The sequence below is a fragment of the Sciurus vulgaris genome (assembly GCF_902686455.1).
Source record: "Sciurus vulgaris genome assembly, chromosome: 7".
NCBI classification, from domain to species: Eukaryota; Metazoa; Chordata; class Mammalia; order Rodentia; family Sciuridae; genus Sciurus; species Sciurus vulgaris.
In genome coordinates, this window is record NC_136467.1 from 31,640,100 (window position 1) to 31,654,957 (window position 14,858).

Consider the following 14,858-nt stretch of genomic DNA (forward strand, 5'->3'; position numbering starts at 1 on the left):
TCAAACTGGCAATAAGTATAAAGGGGCTGAGATTTTGCCCCACTTGAAAACTATCAAGTTAGCCTGTTGAGCTTTCATGACTGTTGATAAAAGATACAAGACTCCTTAGTCAGAGTCAAAGGGCAGTTTATTATTCAAGCTATAGCAATTTCCAAAATGTCAGTATTTGTGCTAGACCCCAATCCCCACATGTCAACGTGAAGAGGGCTAGATGATACCCGCACATATTAAAGGGTTGTGAAAGAGAGGAACCTCAAGCTTCGAGAACACAAATCTTTTATAAGACAATAAGCCAGCTGACTTCTTCATCGGAGGCAGATGTTATCTTTACTTTTCTGGACAGAAAACAAAGCTGTCCTTTCCTCCAGAGCAAGACACTATCGAACAGTCTTAGAAAGACAGTCTGGAACAAAAGTGGTCAGTGCCTTTGCTCACAAGTCATGTGGAAATAGCAGAGACCTATTCAGAATTGTCTCCCAACCCAAATATCTGAAAACCCAGACGTCCTCTTTTGTGTCTTAAACAAGAGACTAGAAATTTTAGATTCAAAGATTGTAGAGTCTAGCTTTTTGTTTGTTTTATTTTATGGAGTGGAACCAGTCTTTTGGAGGATGGATATCAGCAGGAAGTATAAGAGGAGTCATCTGCCATAACATTTAAATTTAGGTTTTATATTTAAATAAACTCTGGCACTTCAAAAAATTGTTCATGTGATGTTTGCACAGCTAAAAATTACAACAATTGCGGGGAGGTGGAACAGCAGGTTCTAATTTGGAAGCTCACTTAACTGCTTCACTACAAGTCATACTGAGTTAAGACAAAGAGGCTTACCTTCCAGAAGCCTGTCAAGTGTTTCAAAAGAGATTTTGATATTCTTCACACTTTCTCCTAGGCTGCAGACCTCAACACTCAGAATCATCACTGTCAAAGACTTTTAAGGAGCTCACCTTTCTTTTCTACCATTCTTATGGGATAATTATATACCTTTAGAGAAAAAAAGGCATTTTGCAAACATTGTCATTTGTTACCAAATATAGCCATTACACAATAGTATTCAGATATTAGATTTGGGTTAAGTGTTCCAACCTTTAAGATCTTTAAAATACTTTTTTTCTTTGAGATCTTAAGTTTCAATTATGACCAACATTCACATAATCATTTTCCTCTTTTCTCAACTAACTAGGTTAAAAGTCACTTTGAGTGACTGCAATGGGGAACTGTTTGGTTCTCTGGCATTTTTCATTAATGCAAAGTATGTTTAAAAAAGCATCCACAGAGTTCTACACTAACTTTGCATCTAAACCACAGAATAAAAACCTAAAGGAAATACGTACATTTAACTAATGAAATCCTTTCTCCTGTTGGGAATTAAGAGGATGCAATAGTAGTACCTCACAGAATCAAAAATTTTAACACCGCGATTTTGCAGCATACACAGAGCCAAGCACGACTCCTATTGATCCCATGACCATCAGCAACAGCTCACAGAGGACTTTAGTGTTTAACTTTCCTCTCTGACTTACTCCCATTATAGTCCTCTGTCCTTGAAAATTATAAATATTGGACAGTACAGACACTGAAGAAACAGACTAAGGTTTTAACATTAATGATAACCATGAGCAGTCATTTGTCATTAGTTTCTTTACTTCAGTAACTCAAAGGAAATCAATTGCCAGAGCTTCAAGTTCAAAAACAACATGTAAAGTTCTTTATCCCCTTCTCCCAAGTTGTAACAATTCTCCCACTTAAAATCAGGCTCATTTATTACCCATCAGAAATCTTATTATGACACATATCACAAGTTATAAAAACCCAAGAATACTAATCAAAGTGACACCTGGAAATATTGGTGTAGGTGTTAAGAAATGACTCTAATGACTAGATAATGATCCTTTCAGAAGCCAAGGTATTTCCAATGATTTGCTTTTAACAAAAAATAAAGGATGACCTGATCAAGTTACTAGCTGTTATATCGTCCAGAGTAACTTTTGTCGTTAATTCAAATAATCGAGTGGCTTTGTTATGATAAGATCCCTTAAACTCATCATCTATTTTACTTATTCTTGAGAATAATAAATTTCATCTATTTAAAAAGTGGAACTGAAACATGTTACTCTAGAAATAAGTGACACTTACCCACAGATACATAATAAAAAAAAATTCCCATCCATCTCATTGAGTATTTAGAATAAATTTTCATTTTCATATTTAATAATTATTTCTAAAATCTATGATACTTATATAATTTTGATTCATCTTGTATTAAATATTGTTTTAATAACTTAATTCAAAAAAAACCTGAGAATCTTTTAGAGTAAATGAAACTAAACCTAAAATTCCAATTTAAGGTCATTGTATGTGTGTTTGTGTGTGTGTGTAGAAGCATGATAGGTTGATAAATTGAAAACTTTCAGGCTAAAAAAGGCATTAGTAACTAGAATACAATATTAAGTTCAAGTGAAAAAGAAACTTTGTAAAATTTATGCTAATATTTTGTTCCTGTATTTTTTTGGATAGATGATGGTGATGGGTATTAAAGAGTTATCATATTTAAATTCCACCAGAAACATTTAAAAGAGAGACACAACTATTTTTCTTTAAATGTAAGAATCTAAATACAGTAGAAATTGCATCCTTTGTCACTATTTAAATTCATGGTGAAAAAAATGTTAGATATTAGCTTATGAGTGGGGGAAAAAAAAACAACAACTTAGGTTTCCAAATTGTTTTAACAGCAACACAAGCAAGAAAATTGGAAGCCCACTGACAAAGTTCTTTCCTATTCTCATCTAGTACCTGATCCCAAACAGGTTCCATTTTTAACTCTGGCATTTCTTTTATAAATTGAGGGTTACTTCACTTAGTCCAATTTTCCCTAAAATACTATTTGAAAGATCTTTTCAGTTATTTTGATTTGAAATCATTAGGGCAAAACGTTGGGGAACACTTTGTCACCTTTCTTAGCTTGTGACTTAAATAATCCAAGATACTGTTCTTGAATAAAGTATTTCTTTCACAAAAATCCACAAGTGGCACAACCGAGGGAGACCAAGAATAGTGAGACTATAAAAAAGAAAAGCAGAAAAAAAGAATCTGCTACATGATTGCTGATGTTGGAGTTGGTGGCCTATCATGGAGTCTACTTTTTCAATAATTTTTCCACTTAGGGAACTTATGAGGCCAGAATTTAAACATCTGGTTGGAAGGGATGGCATGCTCCTACTCACAATCACATTTTAAGTACCCATTTGCAGAGGGAGAGTTGGGCATGCTACACACTGCTTGCAAAGGCAATGAAAACCATAGGCTCTGACTTCATTCCTACAGAGCACAGGACATAGCTTCCCTGGCAAATCAAATTGCTAAACACTCTGCAGCTTTAGCGTAGAACTGATTCCAGAGTTGCTAGGAGTTCTCTGGCAAGAGTTTCGAGACCTCGATGAGTCTTTCAAACTCTGGGTGAGCACGCCAGGTGGTTCAGGAAGAACCCCAGCCAAATGGAAAATGTGTCTGGGGAGAACTGCAGGATTTCAATCTGAAAGTGTAGAGGGTTAAATGACCATGTCTATAGGGCCTATAGACATGAAAACTAGGGCCTATAGGGGAAGTGTGGAAATATGCAGGGTAGCTTACATATAGTGGGGCTGTTATCTCTATTGAGTGTCCCTGTTAATCCAAGTCTGTGCCCCCCAACTGAACACAGAGGGATTTCAACATATTTTTCCTTCATGATCTTTTTATGACACTCTGTGTAGCCATAAATGCTTTATCTGTTGATTTCATCTAGAACAGGCAAGTTCTTATAGGCAGTCCTCATGACTTAATATCATGTGAAATATGAGATCCATTTCTGTGAACAATTACCCCTCCCCAGTGGCCCATGCTAGTCCAAATTTTCCTCAATCAGGTCTGTAGCATACAGCAGACCTTAAGAACATGTTGACTCTGACATTTATGGGAGTGCAAATTGCTGAGTGACCCTGGAATGATGAGGTTGAAGGAGAAATTACAGGAGTCCAGGAGAACTGTTTATGAGCCACAGCTGCTGTGCTCACTGCGTAGGAGTTCACTAAATCTGTCGTGAGTTGTCTGCGATCCCCCTCCAAGCCAATAGGACAATGTATCCTCTGTTGGCTTATCATTGGGGTAGGGAATAAAGAGGATGTTCAGAGGGAGCTACATTTCCTTATTGTGGCAATGAAAAGGGAGCCCTCCCTTGTAGCAAGAACTTGATTTTACTTGGGGAGAAATTGAGTCACCTTCTTGGGAAAAAACAAAAGTGATTTTAAGAAAATTTCCACCTGTTATTATAAAAAATCATCATATTAAATCTCAATGTGGTGGTTTATACCTCTATGTTCTTTACTTATGAAAAGAAACAGAGTTTCTCCATTTCTTCTGCTTTGGGCATTCACAGCATCTTTCTGGAGAACCCTGAAGATGGTAAGATTCTTGCACTGTCTTGCTCCCAAGTCTGCCATGGAAAGACTTCTTACCACAAATGCCACTTTCAGATTTTTATTTTACTCTCTCTGATCTGAAAACTTGCAATTTTATGACTTTGAAATCATTATTAAATCAATATTCTCCTTTTAATTCGAAAGCCACCATCTTGGGATGACTGAAGCATTCCCTTGTCAATTGTTGCAACATCCAGTTGAATAGTATATCAACAAAGGCATTCATTTTTTAATTTTTCCCATTAGATCACAAGAAGAAGTAGATATTTTCAGCAATGATATATTTATTTGGGGACATGTCAGGTGCAGGGTTTGCTGAACAAGTTCCCATCAGAAGGCAGACTGGTTCATTACTCAGACTTCTTAAATCCCAAGGACTTGACTCAGCTGCTACATTGCAGGTATGCCTAGGACAGATTTCTAGTATGGTCTCAAGTTTTTTGAGGCAAGGAAACTCTGGCAGCTCAGACTGAGCACATACCACTTGTGCTCTCCACAAGCACCCTGTCTTCATGCTGGTGGGATCCATTACTTTCTATAACAGCAGGATCAGCTCATTCTTATCTGAGGCCAATGTGGTTCTAATGAGCCCAGCAATGTTTTTCCCACATGCCACAAAATAATTTCAAAAGGCCACCTTGATGAAAGGTGGAGTCAGACAGAATAGGGTTAGAGGGGTGTTCAGGTAGGGTTAGAATTTAGATCAAGAAAATCTGATCTAACTCCTGTACTAAAAGAAAATGAAAGGTTCCTCTCCCCTCCCCTCTCTCCATGGCTGCTACAGCATAAGGCCTTCAGGGAACCTCAGCTCCACCTGATCTGTGTCAAATACCCATGTCAGAAAGGGACATGGGTGTGGGGTGTTTGCGGCATAGATTATTTGGTTTAACAATTTGAATTTTATCTTGAATTTTTAATAATTTTATCTTGCCTTTGCCCAAGGACAGGTCCTCTATGCAAAACTTACTTTGAGTTATGCAGACAATCTACCCAGAACTGGATCCTCAATTTTGCAAAGCTCCAGATTGGGTTATCTATGCACTAAGCTCACTAAGAGAAAAGAAATTCCACCAGGGATATAATCTGCAGGAACCCAGTAAAGATCTTTGGGGGTGAAAAGGAGTATGGGAAGAGAGGTGAGGTGAGAGGGTGGAAACTATGGATTTTTTAAAAAAACTTCTCATTGATTAGAACAATAATTATGTCATTTTTGTTACAGTCATCTTCCATGTCTTTAAGGTGACCCTGTACAGATTCACTTGGAGAAGATAATCAAGAAAAAAAATTTTTCCAATTCAACTTATTTTTTCTTACTGTAAAACAGCAGATTTATGATGAATAGAACATGATCTTGACATAAGAGACCAATTGTTGAGGGAGAGGCACAGCTGACTGCTCAGTTCTGGCATGGGCAGTGTGGAGGTGCCGGCCAATGGGACACCTCCCTGGCTTCTAGCTTCTTCCAGGCTGGCATTATGCAGCTGGTCCTGGTACAAGCACTGGCTTAGTCGGCAGGGAGCCAGGGCTGGGCAGCTCAAAAGTCCTTCTTCCACAGAATCAAATGTGCTTATATTCATATTTATTTATTAATAAATATTTATTGTGCCACTATCAAGACCACATAGTGATTAAAGCACATGAATTCCAGAGACTGACTGCAGGGTTCAATGCCACCTCTGTCACTTGGGAGCTCTGTGACCTTGGCAAGTTATTAATTCTTCGAAGCCTCAATTTCTTCTGTGAAAGAGGAATAGTAATACTTCCTACTTATTCGAGGTTAGTGAGGATCAAATGACAATGTTGTTGGATGCTTGTAAAGTCAGCTCCTGGTAAGAACTTGTGCAGACTTTATTAGGCACGCTGGGCTGGGCTTTTGTACCTATTACATATCCTAGGCCGCTGGGCTGAGAGGAAGACAAGTTAATCTTCTTTTCTTTCTATGAGGTCAAGCAGACCTCATAATGCTTTCCGTCACTACAGAAGAAGAAGAAAAACAAAAGCGCTCTGATAGATTTTGGTGACAAGAAGAGTCTTTCTTCCAGAAATTCAAATATCTAGTCTGTTAGAATAAACAAATCTGGAAGTTCTATTGAATTTAGGGGTTCTCACCACCCAACTCACCCTGGGCCAGGAGGCTCAAGTGGGAGAAGGGAGCTAGCAGGTGTTCCCTTGCCCTTATAGCTCCATTTCCTACCCACTCCTTAGCTGTGACTACAGACTTCTCCCAGGTCCAGGGGAAAGGAAGGCATAGGAAAGGACACCATCCTGTAGCAACTACAGCTGGTATCTAGCCTTGAGGCTCCTGAACTGGGTGAATGTCCAAAATCAGCCCTTGGCTGCCCCAGGCAGCGCCCCTTCCTTTGCATTTCGCAAGCCTCGGGCCTAGACCAGTACCTCATGCTCCTGGGGCTCACTGTCAGCTCTCTCCGTTAGCTGGAGGTGAGGAGAAGGCACATTCCTTTTCTGGGCTGTCCTCTCCTGCTGACACAGGTATTGGCCCAGGCACAGAGAGATCAAGGAGCTGGCTCTCCATCACAACAGGTTTTCCCTAATCTTGCTGTCCCCTGTTACTTTCTTTCTCCAGTGCCCTGGGTGGTGCTCAGCGAGATCTTCCCCGGTGGGATCAGAGGACGGGCCATGGCTCTCACTTCCAGCATGAACTGGGGCATCAATCTCCTCATCTCTCTGACATTTTTGACTGTAACTGGTAAGAACTCTTTGTTTTCCTCTGATGATTTTTGTCCTCTTAGGACAAATGTTAGGGAAGCACATCCTTGTAAAAAAAATTTTATTGTGGAAAATTTCAAACACACTCAGAGGTAAAGAATGACAAAGAACCTTTTGTACCTATTACATATCCTAGGCCGTTCCCAGTCTTAATTCATTTATGACCCGCCCGCTCTTCCTCCTACCAAATTTAGTTGTACCTCACACATAATGTCATTTTTGTCTGTAAAATTTCAGCATGGACCTCAGAAAGAAAAAAAAATTACAAGAAATAAAACCACAATATAATTGAAAATGCTAATAATCGTCTCTCAGTATCAAATATCCAGTCTGTGTTCACATTTTACTAATTGTCTTATAATTACTTTTTATACTTTGACTGAATCACATTCAAATATATAAGCTACGATTAGTTGCTGTAAGTTTCATCTCCATTTTCCCCACCCTTCATTCCCACCTTATTTTTTATGAAGAAAATGAATCATTTGTTTCATAGAATTTTAGAGAGTCTGGAATTTGTAGATTGTTCTCTTATCACGTCTCTCTGTCCTTCGTGTTTCCTGTACATTACTATTTAGATCTAGATGGGTACTTAAGGAGGTCTAGATTTTCTGGTTTGTTTGCAAACTCCTTGGCAGGTGACAGGGTGTGTCCTACCTTCAGGAGGAATGTCAGGCCTGGGTATCTCCTACTTTGCCATGTTAGACTCCTGTGACCCACTATTTCCTAAACCCACTATTTTCACTGTATCATTCCTTCTAAATTTTTATCTGGAATACCTCTCTAAAAAGAAATTTCTCCTTATTAGTGATTTAGCTCCCTGAAGTGTGGATTATATAAGACAAGCAAGAGAAGCGCTTGAAATTATTTTTTAGTTCTCAAAATAATGAGGTGGTGCCCTAGCATCCTCTGGAATTCACCAGTGAGGCAGGTATTATCCCTGGCCTCCAACCACAAGTCCAGGCAGGACTAGGTCAGAAAGAGATCAGTGGGTTTTCCTTATTTCCTATATATTAAGGGGTCATTCAGTCCAGCTACAATAAAAAAAAATCCAAATTGGAAAATTTTGTTAAATAAATGACCCAGTTTCTTCATTTTGTATGTTTAAAGTCTGCATTCATATTTATGTGTATGTATGTATAGTTAATTTTCAAAAGTGGATATTTACTCAAAATGCACACACATATTTATATAGGTACATGTGTATACATAAATATATATACACACACATATACATACATGCACATACTTAGTATATTACTTTTGGAAGTAGCTTTTGAAATTGCTAGGCAGCATGATTTTGGTTTTTATGTAAAACTGTCAAATCCTTATGTCCTACATTTTTAGAAATAGGCCCCCAAGATCGAAGAAAATGACACCACTGGTTATTTGTACTGGCCACACCGCTCCTACTCAGATCGCCCACATAATTATGTGCCCTTCACCTTCTCTCTCTGTCACACACACACACACACACAGACAGACAGACACACACACACACACACACACACACACACACACACACTCATCTGCTGTTTGGTGTGGAGAAAGAAATATAAGAAAGAGTTGGAATGTCAAGGAATGGCATGAACCCTTGGGAAGGCCGGCTAATATATCGAATGAGCTAATGAAGATTTGAAGTTCTCCACATGGGCCTTTTAAAACAAATGTTAGGAAAAATATCCAATTTTTTTAAAAGCCTGGAATGATCTAAAATTTTTAGATGATATTTAATTGGGATGCTTGAAGATTTCTTCTTATTTTCAAAAGTCAATTTTCCAAGTGTGGGTTAGAAAGACCTAACAGATGTGAGGTTCTACCTGGCAACAAGCCCTCAGATACCAACGTTTTAATGAAATTTCATCTGAATCAGTAAGAGCAGGCTGTTCCACATAGAAAAACATATTCTACAGTGGGTACGACTCAGTTCTGAGTAAAGCATTCTGAAAGGTTACTTAAAAATTGCAGTGTGTTCACCAATGGAGGGTGACCTGGGTAACCAGGGCAGGTCACCTGTGCTCCCAGAAGAATGGAGGGGAGTTCAGGATGTTCAACTTGGACAAGAGGATCTCAGGGAAAGGACAGAGTGTACTCAAATGTTTGAATGACCATCAGGCAGAAGGGGTGTGTGTGTTGTACACACATCTTTGTGCAAAGTGCGCACACTTATACACATTTATACATAAATATACACATATGCATTTATACATTCATGTATATATATTTAGTATATCACCTTTGGCATTTACTTTTGGGAGTGTTGCTAATTAAGCATGACTTTGGTTTTTATTTAAGATTGTCAAATCATTCTGTCCTACAAAGCAGATTGACTAAAGGGCAGATTCAGGTGAGGAAGAACTTATGAGCAGAGCGAGATGGCTTTGGCCATCTCTCTGGCAGGGAGAAGCTTTGGGAAGAGTGAGCTCCTTGTTACTGAAAGTGCTCTCACAGAACTGGGGACAAGTTAAATGAGACAGCCTTTTGGGGTTTTCAATGCCCTATTCAAGTTCAGAGTTTCAGAGAGGGAGGGAGGACCAATTCTATAAGCATTTTAGTAAGCAATAAGTCAGGCAAAACCGTGTAGCAGCAACAGCCAAAGGGACCAAAGTGCTCTTCCTGCTCCTCCCACTCAGCAAAACTCGCTGGCATGTGGTCACTATGCTTAGATCCTTCCACACTGCAGTTACCGAAACGGCCTCAGTGTACAACCTCCTAATTTTCTTGCCTGACCAACTGTGATTTGTGGCTGCAGCTGTTAAGAGCTATTTGCAAATCGTATCTACAGTTGGTCTGAGCCTATGTATGTGCAGGAAGAGCCGACTACTATCTCATTACTCCTTGTGACACAGGACTTTAGGCTGCTGAGTCCGGGGTCAGCACAATGCAAATGGCTAGCACCGTGCAATGTGGTGGAGGTACACCTCATCACTTAATATTCCTTGATATTGGCCAGTGACAACAAAGGGACTGTCCCACTGGCTAGGAGTGGTTAAGGGAAAAACTAGGCTGGCAAAGTGAAACCCATCAGAATCTGAGGATCTTGCTTCTTGATGCATTTTTTAGCTGGTCGGTGCCTTTCATTGGACCCATTATCACATTTTTTCCTCCGGACCTGGAAAGAAGCATTCCAAATACACAACTGAATATTAAAAAGTGATGAAATATTGCATGAAGCAATTAATTCATATCACAATAAAATAGGCTGCACTCAATCTAAGAAAAGTTCATCTGTATAAGTATGTCACTAAAAATGTCCACCAAGTAGAAACCATAGTGCTTCAATGGCAGTGTCCAAGAGGGAAAACTGTGGAGTGTGAGAAGAGAAATTTCATTTTTTGCATGATATATTTCTGTATTGTTTGAGGGTCTGCTTTTGCCATGATCTTGCCCTCTAAGAAGATAGCATTGGGTTTAAATTGTGATAGTTACAAGATTGCTATTTACCAGAGAAAGCAGGGGTCATTTTTAAAAACAAATTTCTAGAGCTGACTACATTTTAAATTCGTGAATTCTATTTCCCTGAATACTACTGGCATGTGTGAAAATACATATGGGTTTATACACACTTTAAAAAGCATATATAAAATGGGATCCAAGCAACACAAAACACATTCCTAATCAATTTCTTTTGTTCCTTACAGATCTGATTGGCCTGCCCTGGGTGTGCTTTATATATACAATCATGAGTCTAGCCTCCCTGGTTTTTGTTATTGTGTTTATACCTGAAACAAAGGGATGCTCTTTGGAACAAATATCAATGGAGCTAGCAAAAGCGTAAGTATTTGTATGCATTGATCTTTGAACAATACATAAAAAGCCTTTAGTAAAAAATGCAGCTTTTGCTAGGCATAGGAGTACACGCCTGTAATCCCAGCAATTTGGGAGGCTGAGGCAGAAGGATCAAAAGTTTGAGGTCAGCCTCAACAATTCAGTGAGTCGCTAAGCAACTTAGGGAGACCCTGTCTCAAAATAAAACATAAAAAGGGCTGGGGATATGACTCAATGGTAAACCAACCCTGGCTTCTGTTCCCCAAACAAACAACAACAACAAACCCCCCAAAAGCAAAACCCACAACTTTTAGGTACTAAAGAGTAATTTCTGAAGCGTAATATCTGAAGTTCTTTCCAGATATTCCTTTGGTGTAAGACTCTCTCAGTGCATAGTATGGTTGCCCTGCCCTGCCATCAATGTGGGTGATTCAGTTATGGAAGTGGAAGAAGCATGTCTTTCCAGCAAATGAGGCTTTTTTTTTTTTTTTTTAAAAACAAGAATTGAACCAGGGACATTTAACCACTGAGCCACATCCCCAGCCCTTTTTTTATTTTGAGACGGGGTCTGACCTAAGTTGCTTAGGGTTTCGCTTTTAAAGCTCTGTTCAGTAAGGAGTAGAGAACTTCAACTGTCTCTCTAGCTTCCTGCAAAAAAAGGCTTTCTTTGTCTGGGATCTGGGGTAGGTGCTGGGAAACCATGTCCACCCTGGGGCAGGACCATGGCTTCAGCCCTTCATCTCTATCAGACTTACAGATCTTGGACCCTAAACACTTATGAAGTGAAGGCTATAATTAGCAGGAAAACTTTGGGGCCGAAACATCCATACTTGCTCAAAATGTGGCACATTCTAGATAATTTGGAGACAGAATGAGAGTTTCTTATGAGTAAAACTGGTTACGTGAATTTAACATGGAGGGACGTTTAAATAGTTTAATTCAGGAGTGGGCCATGGAAAACTCTCTTTTAGTAGCAGAACTCAAAGTTTTAACTGCCAAAATTGTTGCCCTGGGGGAAGAGGTGACACACAGTAGTAGGAATGAAGGGGAACTTGTTCCTCTCTTTAGGATTAAATCATTACACGTTCATATAGGGATATTTGTTATTGGGTATCAATATAATGGGAAAACCACATTGCTTTTACAGGTTGTGATTTTCTTTTAAAATATGATCAATACACTAGAGAGAAATATGATTACAGAAACTGTGGGCATACTGATCCTCTAGTTTTTATCTGAAGGAAGAATAAGCCTGATAGGTGAATCGATGGTGGGTCTATGTGTTGAAATTTTAAAAATATTTTCTTTTAGTAAGCAGAAAAACTTTTCTTAATTCAAACCATAAGTTAATTATCAAATGGTAGGGCTAAATTTTGATACAGATGAGGCTATTTAAAAAAATAAAAATAAAAATGATTCATTTACAGTGAGAATTACAGAAAGGTTCATGCATCTTCAGACAGAACAGCACATTGCCTGGTTTTATGCAAGCTGAAGTCAAATGATTAGCATAGGCTCTGGACAAGATTAATAAATATATGATTCTAATCATTACTGACCTCAGATCTCAGTAACGCATTGCTTCCACCTGGAAACTGGAAACACTCCTGACAGATTCAGGCCATTTCCAGTACTGAGATACCAGGACACTAGTGACTTGCAAATCCATCAATCTGCCTTCGCTTCTCCTCCCTCCCTCCCTCCTCTGGTTTCACATCAGTTACATGTTGCTACGTAACAAATCATTCTTCGCCTATTGCCTAACACAACAAGTTGCTGTTTCCCATGACTAATTGGCATGGCTGGGTGGTGCTCTGCCTGTTTCACTTGGATTCACTCATGGGCTGCAAGGGTGGGATGGTCAGCTGGACTGCAAGGCCCATGGTCCCATCTGGCTGTATCGAGTGGGTATGCGGTGGTAGGTGGTGGTGGGTGCTGGTGGTCAGTGGGGAACTTCAGTGCACCTGCACATGGCTTCCCATCTTTCAGGAAGTGAACGTGGTCTCCTCACATGCAACACTGCAAGGTGGTGGAGGTTGAACCTCCAGGGCCCTTGTAGATTCTGAAATTCGTGTATCGAGTCTGTTTTCTGTTGCCAATATGAGTCCCATGACCAGCTCAGATTGGGGGTACAGGTGGGTCTAGAAGTAAATTTTACTTTTTCATTTTATTTTTTTTAAGTACTGGGGATTGAATCCAGGACCTTGCATGTGCTAAGCAAATGCTCTTCTCCTGAGCCATATTCTCAGGCCTAGACTTCATCTTTTGATGGAATGAAGGACAAAGAATTTTTGACCACATCAAATCTACCACAGCTATTTTATTTATTTATAGGTACTGGGGATTGAATTTATGAGCACTCCAGCACTAAGCTACATCCCCAGTCCTTTTTACTTTTTTACTGTGAGACAAGTTCTCACCAAGTTGCCCAGGTTGGCCTCATACTTGTGATCTGCCTGTCTCAGTTTCCCAAATACTGGGATTACAGGGTAGGGCACCAGACCAAGTCTACATCTCTCTCTCTCTCTCTCTCTCTCTCTCTCTCTCTCTCTCTTTTTAATTCCCTCTTTCAGCTCCCATGAAACAATCTTCTTCCCTAGATTCCCTCCTACCTGACTCTTACCTCCTTATTTCTTCCTGTTCCTACATTGGCGCTCTCTGTCAATTCAAATCCTCAGCCTGAATCTCCAAGTAATGCAAAACCTGGAAAGCATTCCTTTCTCCCAGACTTTCAATATTTTCTAGTCACATTTTCTCCTATTTTGCCTTAGCTAGCACTTTTACAATTAGACCTCTTTAGGCTGATGAAGTTTTGGTTTCCAGGAATGCTCTTTACTCATTATATTTCTTACATAACCTTCATAGTATCTAGCTTCACAATGATTTCCAGCAGATGACTGAAAAGTATCTGCTGTTTGATAACTTGTAGATAAAGTCAATGCTGATTTCACTTATTCATTATGTGTGTCCACTGCACATGATGGACAGCAATATAATCCAAACAGGTTTCGATCTGTGAGTCACAGAATGTGATTTAGCCTATGGTCTAACACAGTCTCTGCGGTGGAAGGAAGAGTTCTGGGTTAAGATAAGTGAGACATACTGGTCATACCACATCATCACTCCTTTGTCCAGTACTTTATTTATTCATTCAACTCTTCGTTCATTATTTATTATGGACCAGGCATTGGACTAAGAAAGAATAGAAAATATAGGAGACAATCCATAGTTCCTTATTTGGGGAGGCAGACAAGAAGTCAGATCATTGCAGTCTACTGCATTGATTAGCACAAAGATAAGTCACTTATATTGAAGGAACTGGGACATCTCCCAAGATTCAGTGACTCATCCAGCATACAAGAGTGCCAGTCATTGATGCAAGACACAGAGGGGAAGAAAGAACAGGTCTGGGAGTTGGAATCTGATGGGGGTTCAAGGGTAATGTTGAGCTCAGTTTGTACAGATCACATTTGAGGTGACCATGGGACCTGGAGATGGAAGGGAAAGAATGAATGCAGGCCACATCAGGACTGGAGTTTCAGGAGAAATATCCACGTAGGAGATAGAAAATTGGTGTTCAACACATAGGTATGTAGGCATTAGGTACGCAGACAAGGGCGGAGTAAGGTACATTTTGTGGAGCCTAAGCTTTTGAGAGTCCTATTTAAGAAGAAATATTACAAACTATGAAATGCGAAATTGGGCATGACGGTGTGAGTCTTAGAAAATGCTGGGAGGGGAGAGGCCTGGAGCTCTCAGTGGCCTCATGGTCGGTCCATTTGATGTATACGAACTCTCGAATTACCCACTGACTGGCTTCAGAAGCAAAATTCCTTTAAAAACAGAGGTTTGTTAATATTCTTGCAAACAGCTGTTTTAGTCTGCTATTTCGCTGCTGTGACT

At 39.5% G+C, this 14,858-nt stretch overlaps 1 protein-coding gene across 1 annotated transcript in view; it reads left to right on the plus strand.

Moving 5' to 3' along the window:
* The window catches only part of SLC2A12 (solute carrier family 2 member 12), a 59,084-nt gene that overhangs the window by 37,479 nt on the left and 6,747 nt on the right, over window positions 1–14,858 (plus strand). Inside the window, exons 3-4 of the mRNA XM_079147112.1 lie at window positions 7,045–7,167; window positions 10,829–10,961. Coding sequence (XP_079003238.1) covers window positions 7,045–7,167; window positions 10,829–10,961 — 256 coding nt within the window. The remainder of the gene's footprint in view (window positions 1–7,044; window positions 7,168–10,828; window positions 10,962–14,858) is intronic.